The 27240-nt window shown below is 42.3% G+C and overlaps 1 protein-coding gene across 1 annotated transcript in view; it reads left to right on the forward strand.

Annotated features, from left to right (window-relative positions):
* Nucleotides 1-25698, forward strand: part of ALOX5 (arachidonate 5-lipoxygenase) — a 30597-nt gene extending 4899 nt beyond the window's left edge. The window contains exons 2-14 of the mRNA XM_009570785.2: nt 1907-2105; nt 3900-3981; nt 5527-5649; nt 9263-9369; nt 12298-12470; nt 13191-13337; nt 13437-13640; nt 13861-13947; nt 15683-15861; nt 17824-17945; nt 20220-20320; nt 22929-23099; nt 24329-25698. Of these exons, the coding sequence (XP_009569080.2) occupies nt 1907-2105; nt 3900-3981; nt 5527-5649; nt 9263-9369; nt 12298-12470; nt 13191-13337; nt 13437-13640; nt 13861-13947; nt 15683-15861; nt 17824-17945; nt 20220-20320; nt 22929-23099; nt 24329-24508 (1875 nt within the window). The 3' untranslated portion in view covers nt 24509-25698. The remainder of the gene's footprint in view (nt 1-1906; nt 2106-3899; nt 3982-5526; nt 5650-9262; nt 9370-12297; nt 12471-13190; nt 13338-13436; nt 13641-13860; nt 13948-15682; nt 15862-17823; nt 17946-20219; nt 20321-22928; nt 23100-24328) is intronic.
* Nucleotides 25699-27240: the final 1542 nt, after the last annotated feature.

A 27240-nucleotide genomic window follows, 5' to 3' on the forward strand; every position in this document is an offset into this window, starting at 1 on the left:
GAAGAACATCTTTGGGGAAAAAAAGGCTGAGAAAGTGGTTCTGAAAAGAGCAAGCTGAATGTGATGTCTTGGTCAGGAGGCAAATGACAAAGCTCACCCAAGCAGGTGAGTTTCTGCAGGCACTACAGTGTGTCGATGCAATACCTCATGCTTTTGATATTAGTAGCTGTTTGGTTTCTGAGATTCTTTACTGTGTTGAAGAAAAAAACAAGAGAATGAAGTCTCTACTTCTAGCCACATGAAGCTTCGCAGGATCGTCTGAACAGAGCAGGCTTTGACTGCTGCTCCCACGGTAGCGGTAGCCAATTTAGCTTTGTTACAATGAGCGCATGGCTACTTCTGTTTGCCCTGAGCTGTTGACACCCTTGGAAAGTGATAGTCAGTTCCTGTTCTCCTAAACTGCCCGGCACCACATGGTGTCTGCTGGTCATATCTGAAACAAGTACAAATTTCTTCTGATGCTGGTATTGCCTGACAGTGCAAATGCCACCAGAACTGTCTCTTGCTGGATGTTGTCCACATATGCAGTAGGAGACTGCTTACATCACTGAAAAATTAGCCCTGTGAGGGGACTGAAGCACCCTTCTCTGGAGTAAGCGTTCACTGTCCTAAATCTGTTAAGGCAATTTAACAAGGCACTTAAATCAGCATGCATAACAGCTGTTGTGGTGAGTTAGGGGTGATTGGGATGGGCAAAAGTGCTGAAAGGAGCACCATGTCCACAACTGTCCTTCTGTCAGGCCTGGACATGTAGCTGTGGCATTGAAAGCTGTGTTGTGGGAGAGGCGATTTACACTATGAATTGCTACTTTACCTTGGTGGCAAAAATAATCTTGTGTCTAGATGACTGGTTCTCTAGGACCTTCAAGAGGGCCACTCATCACACCTCATTACCTACAACACTTAGCAGCTAAGATGTGCTGTTACACGTGCTCACAACTACACTCATCCTGGTGGGCCAAGTGGCTCCACATCCATTTCAAGCCATTATGCTGAACTTGGCAGTCAAAGCCATTGTAATTCGAATGAAACGAGAAGAAAATGTTCACTATTACTTGTTTTGTGACCTGCTAGAGCAGTCATCAACAAAAGGAAAGTGTGATATTCAGTCACTTCCTTAGCCTGACCAGGTTCAGAGCTGCAGCCCTCACATCTCTGCAAAGCTTGATGTAGGGGCAGTACCAGGACTGGTCTTTTCCTTACCTGGATCATTGCATGGCCAATAACTCAAGGTTTCAGAGGCCCACCACTGATAAGGACGCTCCTGAAGGAGCAGGTGTGGGTAGTCCCTAGCTTTCAGTACTAGCTTGATTCAAAGACCCTGTGACCGGACCCTTAGCCTGGGAAAGGACTAAACCAACTAACTACTGTGTAAGTCTGGGCTGAGGTCCCTTCATGTTGCAGGAGTCAGGCCTTTGAGTTAACTCCAAACTGAGGAAAGAGCTAAATCATGTTTCCATATGCTGGCTCATTTTCTGTGACTAATACAGAGGTCTTTAGATTCCTAGTCCAACGTGTTAATCTTATTATTATCTTTCCACTCCAACTGCATAAATAGATGGACCCTACCAATACTTCTTTCATCTGATGCCAAGTGAGCAGTAAATGGTTTCATGCTCTGCACATTTTCCTCAGACTTGCAAACATTTTGAGGAGCGATATCATTTTTAGGTTGCATCCAAAAATCTGCCTCCATTTCTGGTGTCTTTTGCATGCTATTCTCTGTTCTTTAATTCATCTTTCTGTTGCACTGCAGTCCAAAGGTAGGTCTTCCTTTTGTCACCCACTAGAAGCTAGAAAGTTCTGTTGAACCCGTACTATATGAGAAAAGGCCAAGTATGTTTGCATTGTGCTGGTTGTGCTCCTTCAATGTGCAGTGGATCATTGACTGTAACCTCCTCTGTAGGTTGACTCCTATGATGTGACTGTGGGAGAGGATCTTGGAGAAATTCAGCTAATAAAAATTGAGAAACGAAAATATTGGTACCAGGATGACTGGTACCTTAAGTATATCACTGTAAAAACGCCAATGGGCGATTATTTGGAGTTCCCATGTTACCGTTGGATTACAGATGAAAAAGAGATTGTCCTTCGAGATGGAAGAGGTAAGAGCCATAAGAAACCTTATTTCTGGCAGAACATTCAGGGTTCTTCCATCTTTCCTTCCCATTTCCCCATGTGCCTGCCAATCTTCTCTCTCACATGGACACCCACTGCCAGTTCCCTTCTGCATCCTAGGGAATAGGTTTTCCCTGCTGTCTAGAACTACTTACTGAGCAGTTTGGTGTGGGCACTGGCAGTTGAGTTGGATATTTAGGGAATCAAATGAAAGGAAGATCCTTATGCGGGCTTGTTACACTGTTTTTGAATTTGAAGGCTGACCCTAATGCCAAATTTTTGTCTGCTCCACAACTCCATCCTGGAAGTCCTTTCGATCTGATTAAAATTAGTGTCCCATCTTTATTTCATATGAAGCCCTTAAGTGGCCCATGATTAATTGCCTATAAATTGTCTTGCTTTCTTGAGCGAAATAAAATTCCAAAGTAGGCTGCTCACCATGTGCAAAGACTGACTTGAAACAGTAGCTTCACTTTTCAGTGCTTCTCTCTGCGTGCTGTCAAGTCCAGGAAGAGACAGGGTGAGATGGGTATGACTGCAAGTACAGATGATCATCTGAGAACTGCTACAGCACTTCTGTGCTCTGTTCAGAGTGGCCTGTTGGACCTGAAATTTTTTTTAGCTGTGTCTGACAACCTACTTGCTGTGATCAGGATCAGGGCAGATATTCATCACTGATGTTTGCTTGCTCCCTCTATGCTTCCTAGGATGCTATAGTGGTCTGCAGCATGAATATGTGGGAACAGCTGAAACAATATATGAGGTGGTAGGAGACAAATGTTTATCTTCCCATTAAGATTTTGGCTGCTCCTGGCTGAGGAATTTTGCATTGCAAGCCGTTTGTCCTGTAATCAGAACTATGTGTCAGTTTACTTTTGGTGTCCAGAGGGACTTTCCATTTTTCACAATTTGATTTATAACAACTGTAACAGTTCCATGGGAAGCAGCTTTGCATGAATTTCAGAGTAAGGTGAGGTAAAGGACAAAAGAAAGAGAAACCCTTTTGTTAACTTTAACACAACCAGCTGGAAACTGTTAGCCATGTATGTTATCTGCTGACTTAGAAATATTAGAGGTAATACTAAACCTCAAACAGCTATTTCCATGAAACTCATTCTGGCTTTATCTGCCTTTCCATTTGTATATGTAAAGTTCTACTTTGCTTTTTCTCTGACCGCTAAGGAAGTGTCTCTGTTATTTCATGGGGTAGCAAATACATGGTCAGAAGAGCAAGCTATCTGGAAATCAAGCCTCACTGTTCATTCCTTCTGTTCTCATAATAAGAAGATATGATTATTACCCCAAGCTGACAAGGGAGAGCACAGCTCAAGGAGATGGTATAGGAGATGTTTACTGGTGATGCCTTTTAGCAGAGATTAGCTTGAACAGTATTGTGATTTCTCTTATTGATGAAAGTTCCCTTAGATGCTGAAATGTAAAATTAATTCCAATTGCCCTATTCAGACCATTTAATGCTAGATATGTACAGCAAATGTCTACACCAAGAATCCAGGGCTTATATATATTTGAGACAGATGTTCCTAGCTTGAGCTGATTGCCCCTTGGATGTGCCAAGTTAGAAGCTTCTCTCCTTCCATAGATTCCCTAGGGACCTGTGTTTCTAGTCAAGGTATTGAATTGGATCATGTAAGCATTTCCCACAGAAACTTTGTAAAGATATAGATCAGAAGTTTGAAGGTTTGGAAACTTTAATATCCTTCTGAAGACTTGGGCAGTGATAGGTAGGGGAACCTCGTAACACTCTTTTCCCTGTTTCACAGCAAAGCTCCCTCGGGATGACAAGACCCAGATTCTCAAGCAGCACAGACGCAAAGAGCTCGAGACCCGTCAAAAAATGTACCGGTGAGTTTCCCATAGCTCCCCAGAAGGTCTAGTCTCCTCACGTGAGAGTTTGCCGGGGTTTGTTCAGATTTTCATGTTGCTCTAATTGCTGGATCGCTTGACACGAGAAAGACACGAGAAAGCAGAAGTTACCAGATTGGCTGTATATATTTTTTACTTAGTTGATATTCAGTGTAAATGATGATCATCCTGGTGTGAGTGGCATTAAGAGATATTTGAATCCCAGATAAGCCTATCTGGAAAGCTTTAGTGTGAATTCAGTGGTACATTCTCTCTGTGGGTCCTTGACATATAGTTGTGCTTTCAAGGAAGGTTTGAAGGCAGATTTCATTTGGTTTTTACAAGTAGTCCTCCAGTTTTGATATGATCTGAACATGTCAGCTCTTACTGGAACTTTCTGACTGCTACAGCAAGATAGTTCTAGCTATTTCCTGCCCTACACTGCAGTGGAAGATCTGGTCCTGTTTGAGTGGACTGGAATAAGCTATCAGAACACAATTGTGATAACCATCTTTATACTGTCATAGACATTTTTTCCTAATCAAGGCCACAGTGGGAAAATGCTGTCTTTTATCAATGAGTAACTCCAGAAGCCATTAAACATTTCCTTTTCCTAGAGACATACTCTCTGTTTAATAACAAAAGCTTCTTGCACCTCCATTTCCTTGTCATGAGAGTAACAATCAGAAGGACAGAGGGTACATTAAGAATTGATGGACTGAGGCTCGGTGTATGTGTTGTTGATATCATTTGACTAAGAAAGGATCTTTCTTAAAAATTATGGGAAATACAGCAGAGGAAAACATATTTCAAAAAGAGGTGTGTCACAAAAATTTATTTACATATGCAAAAAGGAAGGCAAAACCATTTGTAATTCCAGGGAAATATCTGGAAAATATGCCATTCAGAGGCGTAACCCTTAACATAGAATGCAGTCTGTGTGTGGCAGGCAATTTGTAAATACCATTGAAATGGTATTCTTTACAAATTGCCTTCTTTTGTTTGAAAGTGAAAACGGGGCATAATACAAGAACATACATGGCAGAGAATGTGTGCCATGACTGTTACGAGGTAAGGCTCTTCTGAGGTGCTGAATCAAGACTTTCTGTGTATCTCAGAGAACTGCCTTTTGGAGGAACTTAAATACGTCTGAGTACTTTTAGCTTCTGTATCTCATTTCTGCAAAAATACAGCCCCAGAAATGAGTGTGCATTGGGCAGTTGTCTGTCCCTTCCTCTCCCAACACATTTGAAGCTACTAGCAGTTTCCACCAAATGTGACAAGTGTTTGGAAGTATCACAGATATTAAGTTGCTTCAAGTTTTGTGAAGGCAGGTGGCCAGGTAGATGCTTTCTATTGTACTTCAGAATTCTGTAGGGTACTGCTAGGTATTGATGTGGTACAAGTCACTATTTTTGCCCCAAATGCGTCTGCCACAAATTTACTTTCTAGAATTGAGTCACAGAAGCAGTGTAAGGAAAGGAAAGACACAGTTCTTATACTAGTAGGGTTATATGGTTAATCTAACCACTCTTGTTTTCGTAGCTGGAAGGAGTGGCATCCGGGATTCCCCCTGAGCATCGATGCCCATTCCCACAGTGACCTGCCTCGTGACATCCAGTTTGACAATGAGAAAGGAATCGACTTCATTCTGAACTACTCTAAAGCGTAAGTGTTTGTGGAGTTTTGCAAAATCTTTTTGGGTGCAAAGTAAGGATGTGATCACCTTCTAGGCTTCATTCAAATCTCAAAATTGGATTGTTTTTTTCCAGCTGGAGTCAATAACAGTAGTAAAGAATTGAAGGGATTTTTTTTTTAAAGTATCGATGTTTAAGCTTTTCATGCTGGAATGGATTGGGCCTCTGCATTCCTATTAGATGCTGTTTTGGCTGTAGGTAGGTGGAGGAGGCAATGGTGAAAAGCATAGGAAGAAGGATTATCAACACCTGATACCTTATGCTTTTAACTGAGTTCTCAGGGTCGCCCTCTAGAGATACTTCTGTCCTCTGACTGTTGGCAATAATTAAGCCTTTCAGTCACTTACCGACAGAAGATGATATAAATGCTCTTTTGAGACCCTGCTGAAGGAAAGCTATTCTGAGGAGCTCATCAGTTAACCACCAGTGCAATACCCTTGGGGCAACAAAGTTACTGTCTACCTACTGGCACCTGTTATGTCATTGGGAAAAACAGTGTCCTGGACATTGGGTGAGCCTGAATAATGGATCCTGCAGAGCTCTTTGAAATAGTACAGTTTTAATGAGGCAAACAGGACCTCTCTGGCCTGTGAGTCCCCTTCTGAGCTGTCTCACATGCACATATCCTATCATACAATCTCAAACATCTCATGATGCTATCAGGCGGTGGGATGTTCTGAGATGATTCAAGACTAGTCCAAGATCACCCACAATTTCAATATCTGTGCAAAATAATGGCATGGTATTCCAAACTTTTACAAATCCTGTGTTTTTCAAGAGTTGTTGCTTCTAGCATGGTGTTTGCCGGTGCAAGATAGATGTTTTGCAGCTCACTTAGGAGGTCTGAGTGTTGCAGGAATGACAGCATCTGAAAGCCAGAGATGACAGGGTTGCCATTAGTGAATGTAAACAATTTGGAGGCTACATTCCCCTTCTAGCGATCCCATCCCGCCAGTCTGTAGCATGCTGTAGAGACCCTGAGTCACAGCCAAGTGAAAACTGCAAACAATTCAGCAGAATGCAGGGATGCCTATTTTTGTCACTGGCTGTAAGGGCACCTCCCCATGAAATAGGAACATGAAACCTTATTGCAGATAGCCGACTATTCTGGAGAACTGGTATGACACAAAAGGCACAAAAGACACAAAAGAGATTTATCCAAGGAACAGCAAGAAGCCTGGCACATTTAGCTGAAAATCTAGACATGTGCTTTTGGTTTGGTGAGTTGTGAAAAGCTTTGGAGAATTACTTTAATAGCCCTTAACTAGCTAGTCTGCCTAGTTGTCTGTCTAGGACAACTATCTGCATAAATGAAGTAGAGACATATGAGGGAAGGCATGACATCTTCCTTCAGTTTGAGTGAAGTAGGAAAGAAGACAAAGAGGTGTGTTTGGACGTCCAAGGACAGGTGTAGAGTTGCAAGGTGTAGCAGTGGGCAGGGAGCACATTTAAGGAAAGAAATATGAGAGTTGTGAGACTTACATGAGGCTTAGGGAGTAGTAGAAGAGGGGAGGGGAAAGCCCTTTTGCTTGGGACATACAAAACTGAACTTAGAAAGAAGGAGATGCATCTCAGAGATTCCTTCTTCTGTTGCAAGGTTGGATCTTTCGATGCTCTTGGCATAATTCTGTAAATTTACAGGATTAATCCTGTGTGGGTGGGGATAATCCTGAAGGCTTCCAGTGTTGGTGAGACCTACACTATCTAGCATACAGAAACCCTCACCCTGGGTTCTGTGTGAGAAGTGCAGGGATGTGTAGTTATTTTGGAGCAGTGTTGTGTTTGGGCAGAGTGAGTTCTACAAGCAACACTGCCATTTTTCCTTTCTTTAGTTTCTGATTTCTAGTGTGCACCAAAGACATCTGAGAAGCACTTGATTTCTTAGGGAAAGCAGTGTTTTACTTCCTAGGTCCTTAGGAAGCTTTTTCCAAGATAGGAAATGTGAAAGACTACTTCCTTTGGGAAGTAATCTTTGAAACATTTGAGAATGAATGTATGCCTGGCATTCAGCTGGTCAAACCACAGCAGGTTTGTGACTAGATCCCAGGTTCTGTGCTGACTGCTTGGTTTGTTTTAGCTAATAGCTCCATGTAGGAAGAACACCCTGGGCAGGAGAGAAACAGTACATACTGGTTCATGTGTCTAGTATTTCCTAATCTCAGAGTAGTTCTGAAGGAGGGCAAAGGTTCAACAGGACCTTTAGTAGAAACTCTCAAATGAGATAGTCCAAGTAAATTCTCTTAAGCTACTAAGTTATGTTGTTTAAAATCATTTAAACTTTAGGTCATTGTTATGCTTCCTCTTGAAGCTGATCTACAATTCAGACACCTTGTATCTATCCAGAAATCCTGCTGGGCAGTTATTCTCCCTTTGATCCTCATACAATCATTCTGTGTTCCTGAGATGTGAAGAAGCCTCTGGAGAGGTTAAATTCCAGGCCAGACAATTGCCTGAGTTTTACCTCCAAGCACCTCTTAAACTTGACTACCATCTGCAACAGCAGAAACAGTCCATTCTGTCATACAGGCACCTCAATGCAGAAGCAGCTTCTTTGTCTGGGCTATGGTCATGCTGGTCTAGAGCCCTCTTCCAGATTACTGGTTGCTCCTTTTCCTGCCTTCTGGTCCTCTTCGCCCACTTCTAATCCAGTTCTTGTTAAGGTGCCTCAGTCTAAGTTTACTGAGTATAAATCCACTATCCTCAGATTCTTCCTTCCTCAAATTATGTTTCAGAGGATTTCCTGCAGCACTATGACCCTTCTTTACTCTATTATCTGCCCTGCTTGTCTTTGGGAGGGGAGGGTGTACTTTTCTTCATGTACGTGAAGTGTTAGTGGGAAGCCAACTTTCTTTTTCAAATTCATTATTTGCTTTCTGGTAAAAATAAGTGATTTCATTTAATAACAACAGTTTAGCATTTATGTAACAATTTAGGACTTGTCATCTCATAGAAGGTGGCCTTGCTTGACTGTGTTGTAGACAGAATGCTCTGCTGAATTTGCACTTCAAGTTAGGTATTTCTGGTTTCCAGCCCCCCATGTTCATGTGATGTCTGCAACCAAGTGACTTGGTTCCTGACGATAGAGACGACCATCAAATTTAACCAGCAACTCAAGTAAATACAAAACTCTCAAAAACTCAGGCCTCACCCTGTAGGGATCCAGTCTAGCCTTGGTCACGCAGATACTTAACAGGAGACATCTTCTATTTAGGAATACCGTCTGGACTGAACCTAAGTTGTGTTTGTTCTTTGTGGAAATCATGCAGTCTCTTTGTGTGATGCAAATTGATGGCAATGTGTGAAGCACTAGTTTTTCTGACTGTAGTATTTCTGACTGTAGTATTTCTGACTGTAGTAAAGCACCGCCATTGTAGGCTGCCAAGAAGAACTCTAAAATGGAGTTCAGTAAGTATAATAGCATGGACTGGGCCCTTTAGATACCTTTCAGGCTTGTGTATAAAGATACAGCCAACCACTGAAAAATTTATTGCGTATATGTATATCAAATGGTAGAAAAGAATAGAGAAGGGTATTGAAGAAGCTCGCAATTATTTTTTTTCAGAAGTTTTTTGTTTTAATTTTAGCATGGAGAATCTTTACATCAACCGTTTCATGCACATGTTCCAGTCCTCCTGGAGTGATTTTGCAGATTTTGAGAGGATCTTCGTCAGAATCAGCAACACAATCTCTGGTGGGTTTGTCAGCATTCACGCATGTTTGCATCATAGAATGACTAATCAGTTGAATTGTACGTATCTGTGGCTGACCCACAGTTCTGCTCTCCATGGCTTTTCATAAGTAAACTGTCATTGCAGACTGCTGGTCACACCAGCAGCCCACAAGACCAAAAAGTGAAAATATGATCTCACACGAACTAAAATTACTGGAATTTGCTCAGACCTTCTCTGTCCTGAGCTATCCTGGAGGTCAGGCCTCTTGGGCATCATAGTCCCTTTTGGCTTTTAGAAATGTATTTTCAGGTATGTGCAAGTCCCATAGAACAAACTTCCTTAAGTATTTCACATCTTAAACTAGAGATAACTGAGTGGGAGTGCTTTTCCAAGCGTATTAGCTTTTAAGGCATTTTTGAAAGTTTGATCCTGTATGTCCCACTTCAAACATCTAAATGCATGGGAAATCCCCTATTACTTCTTTATGTGGAGAAACAAATTATTATCAGCTTTTCTCAAAGTAAAAAGGCATGTTTGGAGCCGTTCTCCACTAAAGGCAAGTACAAGAATGACCCCTCTTGCCTCTTAGACAGACCAGATTAAAAGCTATTGCCTAGTATCCAGCCATATGCTCAGTACTGCTTGCACTGCTGCTAACAGTCTCAGCTTCTCATCCCTGTCGCAACACGACGAGGGTACCACTGCATCCATTCTTCTGTCATAACCTCACCTGTGGCTCCTCTCCACTAGTTCTTATGGGCTGTTTGTTTCAATGACGTGGAGGAGCTCAAATCCTTTTCAGCAGTAAATTTTTCCCAACAGGGCTCATTTTGACAGAACTTATTTCAGACTTGAAAGCCTGTGCTGTTATGCCAATGGGTCTGTACATAGGTTGCAAAGAGCTGGGAATGACCTGGGACCTGTAACTTTTTCACCTGGTCCTGCTGCAGCCAGAATGGGAATCCAGACCACAAACCAAGGACCTGTGCTTCTTTTTGGAAATGTGTGAACCAGGCCTGAAAAGACTTGTGTCATTTGTCCAAAATGTCATCTCTTTTAAAAAATGTGCCAGAATTAGTTGTGCATATGCTTTAAATATCCTGCTGTGGTTACAATTTCATACTTACATTTTCTTACTAGAAGGCAAAAATCCCTCTCTAGGAGTGTGAGTTGCACTTTTGTATTTAGGCCTGTTCTGCAGTATTTGTCGTATTGTTATAAACTATTTATGTAGCGTTAACATATGAAAGACAAAATACTTCTTTCCTTTATCCCTTTCAATATGGAAATCTTAGCAGTTACTTGAAAATCTAGTAAAAAAATTGCAGACACATGGGTTTTGAAGTCTATGGTGCCATTTCTGTAAAGCAGGGCTGGGAAGCCTTTGATTTGTGAGCCACACCAACCTTCTACGATGGCTACATTATTTTACTTTATTTTACTATATTATTGGATATAATAGATACACTGATACTTTAAATTGGTTATCATGTGGCTCCTCAAATGTTAGTGAATAGCCCGTTCAAACTCTGCAAAGGAAAATACTTTTCCCTCCTGCTCTGAAGTTCTACTCCTTTTCAGGCTGCCTAAGAATGAGTTAATAGAAGTAAGAGTAATTTCTGTGGTTTGGGTGTAAAATAAAGCATACAAGGGGGCCAGAGCTTTTAAAAAACAAATTACATCTATTTGTTACATTTAATGAGATTTACTTTTAACACAAGAATTAGATACAATCTATAATTAATTTCACTGATAACATTTCCAAATTTATGAGACAAGCTCCAGTTCTGTGAGTTTTAAACTTTAAGTATTGGCCTCTGTTATGTTAGTGTAATTCTGAATCTCCTTATTTGCAATACTTGGCAGAAACAGAGCCAGCGGAGAAGGTGGATCGAGGCATTTTTCAGCCATGTGGTTTCTGTCCATGGTGATGAGTCATTTTTTTGCTTGGTGTAGACTTCAGACTGCACTTGACAGACATGATGTAAATTTCAACTTTAAGTAAACTTAACTTCTTCCACTCTATTAGAAATCATTGTGAGTTTTGAGACTTCGTTTTTTAATTATTACTGCATTCCTACAGGCCTATCTTTTTCATCCTTTGTAGAAAAATAAATTGTTTTCAGACAAATTTCTGCCTTGTCCAAAAATAGGCAATGGAAAACTTTACCTGCTTCATTTTTCCCCTGAAGACGCCAGTGGGATTTTTCATATTTATCACATTTTCTTCTGAAGTCTGAACTTGTAGGATGTAGTAGCAACATGACATTACGGAACATCAAATTGCAATTGTGGAAATCATGTAGTAGTACTATAAATGTAGTATAAGGGAATTGAGTACCTGAAATTAGCATTTTATTAAGAGCAGATGTTAATCTGGGTTTATATTAGCCACTGAAAAATAAAGGGGAGGGGGAATGTTGAACCATACAAAACAAACAGTGAACAGTTTCACTGAGAAGCCTAAAATCAAAACCCCTACCCAGCTCTGGCTGAGAGAAGTGCTCCAGCCACTGCTCTGACAATGCTCTGTATTTCCCTTCTCCTGCCTGTGCTATCTTTTTTGGACTCATCGTTTTGTAGTACGTACCCTGACAATTTCAAGAGTGAGATTTAAAGGTATCATGGAAGACCCGAGAAGGTGGTCCTAAGATGAAGAGAATATTTCTTGTAGGAGTGGAGTGGATGATTTTATTCCTCATTGCTTCTGTACACGGAGAAACAAATTACTATGAATTCTTCTCTAAGTGAAAAGCAAATTGTCCATGTAACTTAAGTGATTTTTCTAAAAATTCAATAGCACTTCTTGAATAATTTTCCTGCTACTTTCTTCAGCCAAACTTGCAGTGCAGTACAACAAAAGGTGGGAAGGAAGGGAGGAAACCTACAATACAGTAGGATATTGATACAGTGCAGATATTGATGCCACAGGCTTGTTTTTGTTTAAGAATACGAGATGCAGCACTGGAAGGAAGATTTTATGTTTGGCTACCAGTTCTTGAATGGATGCAATCCTGTGCTGATCCGGAGATGCACGGAGATACCCAAGAAGTTACCTGTGACTATGGATATGGTAGAATGCAGTCTGGAGAGGAACCTGACCCTGGAGGAGGAAGTGAAGGTAGGGTTCCGAGTGAGGTTGGGCTTCATCTGTTTCTTCTCATATCCTCTAACTTCCAAGTCCTTTTCTAACTGCCTTCAGCTCCAATCTGCTCTCTTCAGGCTGTATGGTTAGTCATGGCAAAGCTGGTTGCCTCTACAAACTGGCAACAATTCCATCAACTGTTTTCTCCTGCTATCCTGGAGCTGCAGGCCTTACCCTTCTTCAGATCCAGTTAAAAAGATATCACCAGAAGGTGAAGGGTTTTTTTTCACTGTTTTTGTCTGAAAGGTTAGGGACTGACTGTCTGACACTAAGTGGCAAAGGTCTCTCCTTTTTCTGGTAGGGTCTCATCCTCTTCGCACAAACAGAGTTGAACTAATGTGATGATGAAGGGTTGGCAAGGGTGCTGCCTTGCTTTTGTTGTTACAATGAGTACAGGGGTCTCTACAGCTGTCAATGTGAAACTTGTTTGTGTCTTAGTGTCACTGCATGAATGTCAAGTACTTAGTTTCTCTTTGCTGAAAGAGCGCTATCAGGCTCAGCAAACAGAAGTCAGGCAGTTTATGTACTTGCTCTGTCTGTGGCATCATCCCTAAGCCACCATAAGCAAGGGCAACCTGGTGGCTGCTCCTAACCACAGGAAACAAGCTAGTCTCTGGCCAGGACTTCCCAGCCTTCGTTCCGAGCCTTGCTGCTTGCACTCTGTAAAACACATCATGCTTTTTTTTTTTCCCCCAGCAAGGAAACATTTTCATTGTGGACTATGAGCTGCTGGATGGCGTTGATGCCAACAAAACAGACCCACGCACAATACAATACTTGGCTGCACCAATCTGTCTGCTGTATAAGAATCTGGAGAATAAAATTGTACCCATTGCAATCCAGGTGGGCTTATTGTCAGGGTATTTGAAGGGACACATTGCTTGCTGTCTCATCCCAAGTTTGAATGACATGGGGTTTCATAATCTTTTTTATATCTTTCAGCTTGGTCAGAAGCCTGGGCCAGACAATCCCATATTCCTTCCCTCAGATGCCACATATGACTGGCTCCTAGCTAAGATTTGGGTTCGCTCATCTGATTTCCATGTCCACCAGACAGTAACCCATCTCTTACGGACACACTTAGTCTCGGAGGTGTTCAGCATAGCTATGTTCCGGCAGCTTCCTGCTGTGCATCCACTCTTCAAGGTTGGTTCTTGCATGAAGGGACCATGTGTGAGTCAGGGAGGTTATCACAGTAGCTCAACAGACCAATAGAAAGTCCCAGCAATAGCTCAGCTGAGATAGTTTGGCTGGTTGCACTGAAAAGCGATGTACATCTAGCCACCAGGACTTAAAACTTTACCCCTGGTTAATGTTGAGTTGATCAGAGAATTTTCCTTCTTTCATCATTTGTCTTGTTTCACAGCTCTTGGTGCCACACATGCGATTCACAATAGCCATCAATACCAAAGCCCGAGAACAGCTTATCTGTGAATGTGGCCTTTTTGACAAGGTAAGTAATCCCCTTTGCAAATCTTCATTATTCTTTCTTGTTCTAGATATTTTTTTGTCCTTTAACCATCAAATATTGCCTTATTTCTACTAAAGGACAAACATAACTACTACCACCTGAGAAACTTGCACACAGAGCTCATGCCTTAAGTTAACTAATTTCTTGTTGTGATAAAGATGGTGTCTTACATCTAAGTAGCCAGTTCAGAACTAGTCAATGGCAGTAATAAGACAGTATCTCACTTACCCCAAAGCCACGTCAGCTATGAGTATGAATATGGGAGTGCACAGTTACAAAATACACACATACATCGCTGCACGTGTATGCACACAGTTAAATATTTTAATTACTTAGTTATTCATCTTGGGAAAGGGTGGTGAGCAGAAGAATTTGTGGTTGCAAAAGGAAATTTGCGTGACAGAGAAAAACGTGGAGATAAGATAGATTTCTAAGCCCCCAAATACTGTGTATGAATTCTAGCCTGCCTTCTTGAATTGCCACAAACAGCAGATCTGCTAGGCTTAAAACTCAGCTGCATCTGAGTCAGTGGAACATAGCTGTTTATCGTGGACTGTGGTGCAGCTCTTGGGTCAAATCTGAACATCTAAATCTCACTGCAGTAGTATTTAACACTTACTCAGCTTCCTCTCTTGGCTCTACCAGAAATGATGTGCTACATCTAGGAACTGCAATAGGTTGGCATGCAGCAGCCTGTGAAAACACGCTAGCAGCAATTGGGAAGACTGGGGAGGTTTCAGAAATCCTTTCAAAGAGGGATCCTATGTTTCAGGATCTGTCCCTCGTACATCTCTGGCACCAGACCAAAAATAGTTTCTGTGCTCCAGAGCTTTTCCTGCAAGGAGAAAAGAGAGGTTAAATCCAGGCATGTTCTTTGTCTCATGTACTCCACTGCTGACTGTGGAGACCTGGCAGGCATTCCCGTCTCTTTGGACAGAACTATAATGTCTGTGCCTTGTGCCCTTAGTGGGTGGCTAAGACCTGCCAGCAGGTTGGTTCCAATGTAGATAAAAAATGTAGATTAAAAAAGCAGCCAGAGGACAATAACTTTAAGCTGGATACTTATATGATGCTACAGTGCTGGCATCGTATGCTAGAAAAGCAACATTTGGGAGCTTTTGTGCAGTGATTATCCAAAGAGTTTTGCCTGTTTGTTGTGGACATGCTGTGTTTTCAGAATGAAACACACACTGAAACTCTGGCCAATCCTCATCAATAGCCAGCCAGCAGGACTGATCTCCTGGTTTAGATTCCAGGGAGGCTAACAGTAGCCTGCATCCCAAAACACACTGTCCTAAACCTCTGTAGCAGCACTGGGTTGCTTAACAAAAACCTTGTTCTAATAAACTGCTGGCTGCCTTCCTTGACACACACACCAGTTCTGGAGCACAGGGCTGGCAGAAACTGGTTTGGGTTAGATGCTTTGATGTTACTGTACTTTATGACTATATTCCGTTATAAGCAGGTGCTGTACCTGTGGAGAAAATAGTAATATGAACAGTGATTCATGGGGGAGGTGTGAAATCTCTGAAGTTAAAATGCACAGTTGCAGTATACCTTTGCAGTTCAGTACTTGTTTGAGTTGAAGTGTGGGTTTCTCCTTGAAAAACAGATTTGCCAGCATTTTGAATACCATCTCCTGTGAATTTGGAAGACCAAACTCAGCACAAAGTGAATGTAATCTCCTGGTGTTCCTGTCTTACTATTCTTCCTGCAGGCAAACGCTACAGGTGGAGGAGGACATGTACAAATGGTGCAGAAAGCAATGAAGGATCTGACTTATACGTCTCTCTGCTTCCCTGAGGAGATCAAAGCTAAAGGGATGGACAGCAAAGAGGATATCCCCTACTACTATTACCGGGATGATGGCATTAAAGTTTGGGAGGCTATAAAAAGGTAAGAGGCTGTAGTTCTAGAAATAGCTAATAAAGTCATTATCACAGAAACACAACTTAATTTTCTCTCTAATTACTTTACTTTACATCGCAGCGTTATGAACAGCACCTGGACTGTTTAGTCACGTGGAGCCTTTTCTATATTTCATCTGAGGGAAAATACGTAGCCAAGCAAGCACTCACGCTGCAGGAACTGTTAGTTGCTGCTCTTCTCAGCCTTTTTTATTGCAATCTGTATTTTAGAGGCCCCTTTATAAGTATGTAACCTTCCGTAGGATTTCACAGAGTTTAGTGAGTTGGAATTTAGCCCTGTGAAGTGAATTTCATTAACTTTTTTTTTTTTTTTTTTGGCTATTTAGAAACAAAGAGAAAACCCATCTCTCTGATCCAGCCATGTGAGAACATCAGGGTTCTTGTGGAATGAATATGTAAGCTTGGCTTGCGTGAGAGAGTTAAGAAACCAAATAAATTAGGCTTTGGTTTGAGCAAAACCATTTTTAAATGCCTTAAAATTGCGAGGAAGGAAAGCAATTCCAAGTCAAGAGAGGTACTGCAAGGTGACTCTGGCATACAAACATGGCTCTTTTTCACATATGAAACACTGCCTCAGAATGGACCAATTCATGTGGGTTTTATCCACAGTGCCATTTCATTTAACAAACAACATATTTTTGCATGTCATGCTTAATACACCACTGTTTCTGGTCACTTGGCATTTGAAAAGTATGTTCATTAAAAATTGGATCTTTTGTGTACACAAAGTAGGGGGACATTATAATGCAAGCATAATGTTTAAAGCATTTGGTACATCTTTGTCTCCTGTGTTTTCTCTGTGTTTTGGCAAGGGGTTATCTTGCAATATTTCCTGCAATTGTTAGTGCCTATTTGAGAGAAAGGGAAGTTATAACTTTTCTGTGGTTGTTTTTATTTTGATGTAGTCCTCTTTTTGTCTATTTTCTCTTTCCTGTGTTTTCTCGCTGATTGAGGTATGTGTTTTCAAATACCAGATAGTACTTAATCAACTAAATTTAGTTTGACTGTGGGTGTTAACCTCGCTGGAGGAAGATGTTACTCTGCCTCAGACTTGGCTGAGAAATACTTGGATATGAGTTGCTCTCAAAATATTTAGCAAGAAGTTATAGGTACCTGCAGAGCTAACAGAACATCTCAGCACAGCTCAGGTAATCAGTCATTCAGTCATCAGATGAAAATCTGCATGCAATCATGCTTTCCTATTTTCACTGCATTCAGAACTATTTCTGTTATCCTAGTGTTTTAAGAGCCTTTCTTTCTGAGGTGAATTAGCCTGGGAAGCTTGTATAGAAGGAGGGATTTTGTAAAGAGGAACTGAACAGGGAGGAGATGTCCACTGTGTGCAGTGGGTGTAGGAAAAAGGTCTAGACCTCTTGTCCCGAAGAGAAGTTTCTCAGGCCACCCCACTTTGGAGTGTGCCACTTGGGTTCTGTGAAGAGGATGTGCAGTAGGAGGGGATGAACTGCCTGAGTGGTATTCAAGAGCAACTTTGGTGTGTCCTACAAACAAGGAATCGTGTCAGCCCTGCAGTTTGGGAACCCCTGTTCCCAGTGTGGGAGCCATGTGGACATGCCAGAGGGAGTCTGTAGTAAGTGAAGAAAAGGATGTAGATGTGAGGACAGATGTTTGGGCAGGAGCAAAGCCTCAAATGAGACAGTAAAGAGTGCAGGACTGTTCGTGGGATGCAATGTGATCCAGCTTCTTTTTGCTGGGGGAGGAAGTAATGCTGCAGTCAGAAATGAATCAAAGTTGCCTCTGTGCATTCCCACTGCTTGTCAGAAGGAGGTAGGAGGGTGTTGAGACCTGCTCTTGCCCTTCTCTCTTTCCCCATGCAGCATCTCCCTCCTCTGCAAGTAGAATGTCTTCAGGGAATGTCAGGCTTGCTTTCTTCTTTTCATTTTGTCTTGCTCATTTTTTCCTGTGTCTGCAGTTTTGCTGAGGATGTGATTCACATCTACTATGAGAGCGACGAGGTGGTGTGTGAAGATGTGGAGCTCCAGGCCTTCGTCAGAGATGTTTACGTCTATGGGATGAGGGGTGTGAAGGCCTCAGGTAAAGTATGATGCTTTCAGGTCTGCAGCTTATTGAATCAATGCTGACAGCAATGCTGCATGTATAGCATGCCTTGAACTTTTGGAGACTCCTGCTTGGTACAAAGATGCTCAGTTTTATGAGTGAGACCGTGGATCAGGTCCTCCCTCAGGAAACAGCTTCTTTTTTTTGCCAGAGATTCTTGCCATGAGATTGGGCAAATTTCTTAAATTCTCTGTACACCGAAGATCGGTCCTTTGATCTTGTCATGCGTTTAAGAATTAGGAGGGTCTGTATGTATGTGCTCTTGAAACAACCAGACAGACTGATAGAAATCACAAGGAGCAGTGAGACACCCTTGAACCTTTTCATCCAAACTTTACACCAAATAAGAACAAGTGAGAGCCTCCCCAGGAGTATCTTGCTGCACTTCACATTTGTTCAACGTCTGTGTCATCACTGAACTGTTCTGTTCTCTTCAAGAGAAGATACTCATAATTCTTTCCAAGAAATAATTTCCTTTGCTCTGTCTCTCCTTGCTGCCTCTCATTTCTTGCAAACCATTACTTGTCTGTGGGAGCTCTAATCCGTAACATGGTTCTACCCCCTGAGTCAGCACTCTCCTGCCTTTCCCTAAACATGTTTTATTCTTTCATTCCATTTTGCCCAAGCAGGCTTTCAGGGATTTGTACAGGTGAATGGGGATTCTTCATATTGATACGATTTATGTGATTGATTTATATCTGGAAACACCTGTTGGCCAGTGATCTGGGGTAGATGGCTTTGGCATTGCATGCACACGTTTGTGTGTGAGACCTCCAGGCAAAACTGTGATGTTTCCACTCATTACCAATAAGCACTGGTGTGTGACAGCCTCCTGCCTGGACAAGCAGAGGATTGGGGGACACTTAGTTGCTATCATTTTTCTTTGTGTGGTTGTCTCTTAGGAAAAGCATAGAAATGGCCAGCTAGTTGACCTAAGCATCTTGATATGGGACTAGTACTGAGCCTTTTCAGGGGTACAGAAGGTCTGGGACACTACAAGCACCACTGATGGCAAGACTGCCACTACAGGTGGGGAAACCTGCCAAGGCTGCAGCATCCCTGTCTGCACTGCTGCCACTCCAAGGGCTGGAGCAGAGAGCAGAGGGACTTGGCTGGGTCTTAAAGAAGCAAAGGAGGATAAGTGGGGGAGGCTGTTTCCCCCAGGGCTCCCCCTCCAGTCTCCATTCCTGCCCTGGGAAAGCTGCTCTGACTGGGAGCATGCCAAGCCCCTTTAAGGTAAGCACAATGTGTTTTGAATAGCAGGACACAGAGAATGGTGCATCCTCTCCTCATCAGACTTAGTGGCTGGCCAGAGCTACCATGTGCCTCTTTCACCTCTCAGTTGGAGTTCACACCTGGATCAGGCTGATGGATTTACTTGAATGACTTTAGGGTTCCTTCCAACTCAAATCATTCTACGTGAAGCAGCCTGAGCATGGGCAGCTTGCCCCAGGGTGCTGATAGATCTCTAGATATCCTGTGAGCTGTGGCTGCATTGGGCTGGGATTGGGAGTACAGCACAGAACTGTGATGCAGTGAGGATGGGAGAGATACAGGCTTGCGGATGCTTTGGTAGCAAAATATTTCCCTAGTCCCTGACTAGTCCCTTCTTTATTTAGCTCCATTTGACTATTCGCTTTCAAAGACGGCTTGACGCAATTATTTCTGTTCCTCATTCTGTTGTTTCTCTTTCAGAAGTTCTCATTTCCTCACTTCCCTTTTCAGCAAATAAGTTCTCTCTGCGCTCTTCCTGCAGTGCCCTTGATCACTGATCCTTGAAATCTGTAAATACAAGCACATGGGCATTTGCTCCTTGGCATGAACATTACCTGCTTGCGCTGCAAACTGAAGAAAAGGGATCATCTGAGGCATCTGCCCTGTGAACTTTCTGAGTTCCTCGCTGCAGGGTAGGTAGGGTGAGAGGACAGGGATACAGTTTTTTTTTTAAGGTGTAATTGGATTTTACCTTTCCTTTAAGGAATGCCCCATACTTTGCAAATGGTGAGGATTCCTCACAGCCCTATATGACCTAAGGCAAGATCACTCTGCTTGTGTAGCTAGACAGCCAAGGAACAGGGAGGTTGACTAATACTTGTTAGGCCACACAGTGAGATTCAGAAACAGAATGCCCTGCTCTTCAGTGACTGCTGCACAGTCCTCTAATTCATGCCTATTGAATAGCTGATTTCTACTGGGTAACTGGGTCACTACATAGCTGGGTTACTTCAGCTTTTTTTCTCCCTCATTTAGGGTTTCCTAAGGTGATCAAGACACGAGAGAAGCTAGCAGAATACCTCACAGTGATAATATTCACTGCATCGGCCCAGCATGCAGCAGTGAATTTTGGTCAGGTAGGAATTTCTGGGAAGACACTTTTCTCTGGGATGGGAAATGCATCTACCAGGGCAAAGTCGGAGAAAATGTTTTTTAGTAGATGTACAGACATTACATGACTCCTTCTGGTCAAAATAGCTGCAGAGCCATCTGCAAATCCCGATTAAGCCTGTGGAGACTGAATAATATTGGAAGCCAGGAAAGGTATTTTGAGCTGTAAATATGTACCAAAGCTCAAATTCAGGGTTTCTAGCTTGTATATTTTAATTTTAATGATTTTTATTGTGGCGGACAATTTTTAAGCATTTAAATTGGTTTCTAAGACCCCTTTCAGAAATGCTGAAGAGTTCAGGTGCACAGTCTAGTTAGCATGCCTTCCAGACACCACCTGAAGTGCCTGGATATGTGCTGGTAGTCTGTGGCATGTTCTGCAATGAAATGCAATGAGCTATACTAAGGGGCCTTGCATTGCATTTGCTGTGAATGCATTCACAGGTAGCTATTATAGGGTGCTGTTGTAAGCTATGTTAATTTGGCAGGGTTCCTCTGCCAAAGTACCATAAATCCCGCTTTCAGATGCAGCTTGGGAAACATGTGCAGTGCAGCTCAGTTCTGTGACTGTAGTGCATGTAGCTGCATACACCATGTGTCTTTGAGTTGGTGCAGCTGGCTATTTCCAACAGCTCATTCCCAGCAGTAAAGTGATCTTAATGGCCTAGGAGCACTTACTGAAGGCCTTGAGTTAATTAATTGAAAGCTGCCTTGTGCATCTGCAAGACCTCTACTTCTACTTTCTGCAGGAGCATTGTGAAGCATCTGCAAGGTAAAGTCTTGCTCAAGTCAGTGGGACAGAAGTCCAGATCTTCAATGGTATCTAGGTACTTAACTCCCATTGAAATACATAGAAATTTGAAACAGTACATCTGGGATGATCTATTCTTTGGTCATGGATGGCCAAGTTTTCAAAAGCACCAATATGCTTTATATTCTCAATGCATGGAAAAGGCATTGCTGCTCATTTCTTGAATTAGAGAACCAACTGACAACTTCAATCTTTCTCTGTGATGCTTAACATGTCACAGACTGATAGCCTGTGTTATCCCTGCCTGCCTTTACTGACATATATCCACCATGCAACTATAGTAACAGCCTGTCTTTCAAATACTGTTTCTTCCAACATCGAGGGGTTTTGGAAAGCAGACTTCACATCCAGAAGCAAATCTCTTTGTCAGACTGTATGGCATAGATCTTCACTGAGTGGATGGTCAGTCACTGAAACAGCCTCCCCAGGGAAGTGGTCATAGTACGAAGACTGTTAGAGTTCAAGAAACATCATATGGTTCAGTTTTAGGTAGTTGGGTAGCAAGGAGTTATCCTTATGAGACCCTTCCAACTTGAGATGCACAATTCCATGAGCTTTTTTCTGGGTTGTGTTTTGGCTTCAGACATGAACGATCTCTCAGATATGCAGGGAGACCATCTTTCCTATGGAAGTGATTGCCAAACGCATCCCGCATCACTCTTCATGTTGACCTTCCTGTCCCCTTAGGAGCACTGGAGTAGGTCTAGGGCCAGGCATCAAATGAACCCCCACTGTTCCTGTGCCACATCCATGACCAGGGACCTCTGCAATTGTTCACTTTTAACCTGTCATTACAAGTGACTTAGACATCTCCCAGCCTCCCCCACGTAAATCCTGTCTGTCCATGTGCCACTAAGAAACCATGTCTTAATATTTACCAGGCTATTGGGGTTTAGCAGAAAGCCTTCAGAGAATGAGAACGGGAATTTGGTTATGCAGGGGATATTCAGCCCATCAGCAAAAGGGTCTTCTGCCATGGGAAAAAGTGGCAGACAGTGCTGAGAGCAGAAGGAGGTGGCTATGCACTGGCAAGAACCGATTGAACACAGTGTAAGCATGGCAGACAGCTGAAATGGGACTTCCCCTCAGGCAGGACAAGGGGTATGTATGAAGGTAATGAAAAAGTGCTTGGAAAAGAAGGTTATGGGAAGTAAATCTTCTCACATGGTGGCAAAACTCGGGTTCATATCTGAGGCAAAATGAGACATCACCATCCCACAACACTGAGGCAGGCCAGAAGTGATTCTGAGTTGCCTCTCTGGTGCTCACCACATGCCATATTCCATGATGCAACAGCAACCTTTGCCTCTCTTACTGCCTGACCACAGTACTGTGGGCATGTTCTTAAAGCAAATTTTGCAGAAAAGAGCAACTTGAGAAATGGAAATTTTATCAGTTATAGTTTTTTTATCAGGAGTCATCTCAATTTAGCAGAAGAGGTATTTTGTATAATAAAATAGCTAAGCCTGACTGGTGAATATGGACTGTATTGCACATGCCTGTGGTTAGCAGAATAACTGCTCCCGTTAAGGCAACTCAGCTTTCTCGCTTGTGAAATACTGACAAAGATGGAGGGAGCTTCCTTGTCTCCTTCAGTCCTTCTCTAGAGCATCTCTCTATCCTTTAGTTAGTATCTTCTCTTTCTGAGACACTCTTGTGACAGAAGCAAACTCCCTAGCGTCAAGACTCCTGATTTCCTTTGCAGAGTTCCTAAATACCAGCCATTGTAGCTTTTCACTGTGCTATCTTGCTTTGTTGTGCAGTATGACTGGTGTTCCTGGATTCCCAATGCCCCACCAACAATGCGCCGTCCTCCTCCAACAGAAAAGGGGACAGTCACCATTGAGCAAATTGTGGAGACTCTGCCAGACAGGGGACGTTCTTGTTGGCATCTTGGAGCTGTCTGGGCCTTGAGCCAGTTTCAGGACAATGAAGTAAGTTGATCTCCCATCCTTAGGTGGTGGACGTGCAGGTGAGACCATGATGGCCATGGCAAGATCACATGTACTCACAGGACTGTCGTGCTGCAATGTGCTTGACTTGGACTATGTGCCTTTCTGTGGAGATTATCTGTGGTGTGGGTTTGCCATTGTTCCGCCAGATGCAAACCAGCTCTGAGTGAGAAGTCATATTTTCACTCTGAGTCCGTTTCAGCCAAAACCAGTTTCTAAAGTGAAATAGGGCATTGCTGAGTAAGGATGCTGATATGGGAAGAAGAGGGCTGGAGAGGCATAAGGGTTTTCTCCACTCTGCCCCAGCAGCACTGCTGGAGAAGCTATAGCACTGCTGCATCCCTCTGTCCTGTCTCTTTGGAAAATGTGCCTCAGTGCCACATGCGCTACAGTTGTGGCTTGTGCCTGGCTGGTATGGAGTGCAAAAAACCCAAGCCTGCAGGGCACTTTGCAAGCATGGTCTATAGCTATTTCCCCCACGCAAAATGAGGTAGATTCTTGCTTGTCTCACCCAAGGGCTGTTTCTGCAGGATGTGTTTTAAAATCCTTAAATGGAAGGTGATGGACAGAGGGTACTTCTGAAGTTTGTCTTTAAGAATAAAGCATATTTCGTCTGAGAAGCTGGTAGTATCATGAAAACTAGTTACCTAAAGCAGGTAGTATGCCAGTGTGCATTTTGGCAAAGCTGTATTTGGGGCACGCTTAAAGTCTTAAACAACTCTCAGGTTTAACTTTGAAGGACAGTTTTAAGTCAACCAAACTTCCACTGTTGCTGAAAGAAACAGTTGTCTTCCTTTTTCATCCCTGACTGTTCATTTGCCTCCCATGCTATCCTTTTCTTTAGCAGTACAAATGTTTGAGTGCCTACACAGAGATCTGGCTTGGGAAGCTGATATAGCCGGCCACTAACCTGAAAAACGTGCTAATTTTTCAGTGGATCAGCTCCCTGCAGGTGGAGGATGTGCCACATGGACACCTGAACCGGCACTACCAAAAGATGCAGGGCTGAAAAGAAGCAGCTAGTGGTGAAGGGAGGGTGGGACAACACCTTTAATTGACAGTGCCAGTGTAGGCTAGCTTAAATATAGTTATTAATACTTTCATAGTAGCGTTTGTGAGGCTCTCTGCATTGTTTTGCTGGATGAACATAGTGTTGAAATAGAATAGTCTTTGCTTTCACAAAATATGATTTCTTGGTGTTTTTCCATTAGCTGTTTCTGGGCATGTACCCAGATGAACACTTTGTGGAGAAGCCGGTGAAAGAGGTTATGGCAAAATTCCGCAAGAGTCTGGATGAGATCGTCAGTACCATCACCGAGCGCAACAAGAACAAAAAGCTTCCTTACTACTACCTTTCTCCAGATCGCATTCCCAACAGTGTTGCTGTTTGAGCAGATACCCAGGGGAGTTTCGGCAAGTGTAAAGCTAATGATGTTTTCCTGTTACATATGCTTCTTTTCAATGAACTTTCAGAAATGGATAAAAAGCGCCTCATCCTCTCCATCAGAGCTGACACATAGTCTATTTGGACTGTCAAAACAAATTTAATTATGAATGATCTTGCAGATCATGTCTAGTTGACAACTCTCTGGGTCGGTTTTATTATAAGTTCATTTTTCAAAGTTTTTTTAAAATTCATCTGAATTGATATCCACGTTTCCGTTAGCTTTTACTCTCTTAGTCAAAACAATGAAATTGCAGAATCACTTATCTTATTCAGTGAAAACATTATCATCATCAGTAGGCAAGTCACATCTTAAAATCTTTCCTATTTTAGTAGGTGATACTGGTGACATAAACTGTAATTTTAAAATTAATGCACTGCTTTTCATTTGAATGAAATGAATGCTAAATATTTTCACTACAACCATGAATGTCCTAATCAGGATGAAGGTAGAAGCAGGATACTTTCTTAACAGAGTTGATGTGTTTTTATCACTTTCTTAACAAGTCCGTATGAAATGAGATAGCCTGATTCATAGGAGATGAAAATTTTGTACCTACATAAATTGATTTATGTTTTCCACATAAAATTAGGAAGGTTTGTTTTAGCCTCTGTCAGCAGACTTTGACGTCATTCATATGTACAGACAAATGTTTTGCTTAGCACAATGTCAATGAGCACAGACTTAGCAGACCTAGAAGCACTTAAGCTCCTTTTCTGTTTCATTGCTGAAGTGGCTGGGTTTTGTGTATGGTTTCTTCTGCTTTGTGAGGGATGAAGAAGGTACTTTGTATAGTGATAAAAATTGTGGAAAAGGTTTAATTGACAGCTTCTAAGGCGACTCTTCAGATTTGGCCAATTAAGCATAATTGGCATGTTCCACTTTAGTTAAAAATAAATGAGTTTTGTCTATTTTGTTTAGAGGTGGTCACATGCAAATACTTGGGCTTTGGTTGAAGTTGAGAGAGTCATTGAGATAATGTAAGTAAAAATGAGGTTTGGGAAATTTAGTAGTAGTTATGTTAATAACAGTTTTGGTTTATTTTTTCCAGTATTTGTTCCTTTTACCAGCTCCGCCAGCCTGCACTGTGTTTTCTCAATGGATAAGAAAGCTTCTTTTGCTAATAAACCAAAACTGAACAAAACCATCTATCTTTTATTTCTTAACTCAATATCTAATGCTGTATGTCTCAAAAAGCTTATAAGTACGATTTGCTTTGTAGAGGAATTAAGCTCATGCACTTTGAGAAAAGGGGTACTACTAAAATATAAGTCCTTTCTGTTTCATACGAAACATAGGTGTGGAGGCACAACTGATTTTAGATCCATTACAGCAGACTGATTCCCTTTTTCTCCCCAGCTACAGAGTTTCATCAAAAATGTGGAAGGTAAGACCACTTCCTGTTATTGAGGAAGTACATTTAAGACTTTTGTGCATCTTTCTTTTACTGCAACCCATATTGTAGCAACACTGAAACAGGACTGTGGGATCAGAGACCATAACATGTGAGTTACACTCCTTCCCATACCCTCCTCCCCAAAACAAGACTTAAATGCAAAAGGCAAAAAAATGCAATGAGCTGATGCTGTATATCCAACATGGCAGCTCTAACTCTTGTTCTTCCCCTGGGATGCAGTGAATGTCCTCTTGCCTCAGCTTTCATATGATAATGATCTGCATACCCAAGTATCTGTTTAGAAAAAGAAATATGGGAAAAGAGGCTGACTGGTTTTTTTTTCACATCTATTCCCTCTGCTTTATCCTGTGGACCTGAGATACAAGAAGGGTTGACGGGAGGTTTGGGGACCTGATTGTGCAGCTTTGAAGGCCAGTATTAGCAGTCTGATTCAACTGCAAAAGCAGTTGTGGAAAGAGGTAAGGAGATTAAAGGTAACACTGACACCAGAAAGTAAGCAAATATGTGCAAATAATAAAGTGCTTACTCTTCCAGGGGGTCTAGGTGCACACATTGCTGTCCCACTCCCTGCTCCCTTTTCAATCGGTCACCTTCCACCAGAGCCACCTTTTTGTGCATGGGCCATGAGTTCCTCCCCTACATCTGTAGCCATGATTTGCACAGAGGTATCTCCTAAGTAATGCTACTAAGGTACAATGTCCTGAGATACACTACTAAGGTACAACACAGGATCACTCCTAGGTAGAAATGAAAGGATTAGCTTTCTGTGATGTCAGTCATGCACTCAGCTTTATGGTAGATATTACTGTTTGATGTGCATCAAACATGCATGACTAACTCGATTGACAGCCAATAGCATATGTCTTGGCTGGATGGCTGTTGCTGCTGGCCAGTCCAAGGGAATTTAGCTGGTCTCTTCCAACTCAAACTTTCTTGCTGTCTTTTCCAATTGCAGTGATTCTCAATCTGCTGGAAGATGAAACTGAGGTATGTCCCTCTCAGAAAGTCCTGGCAGTAATTGGGGAGGCTCTGGGATCTCAGCCCTTCCTCCTCTCATTTGATCACAGGAGAGGGCACTCCAGCTGTAAAACACCATTACTGCTAATGAGAAAGGAACTGGGAAGAGTTGTCCTGAAGGACTGGCATAGAGGAAAGACCCTAATGTTTTCTCCCCAAGCAGATTAAAAGACTATCTCCCCTTAAGGAGAAAAGAAGGCCTTGAGATTGAGAGAGACTATCAAAGAGGAGACAGGGCAGGCAT

The sequence above is a fragment of the Cuculus canorus genome, chromosome 7, assembly GCF_017976375.1.
Source record: "Cuculus canorus isolate bCucCan1 chromosome 7, bCucCan1.pri, whole genome shotgun sequence".
Classification (NCBI taxonomy): Eukaryota; Metazoa; Chordata; class Aves; order Cuculiformes; family Cuculidae; genus Cuculus; species Cuculus canorus.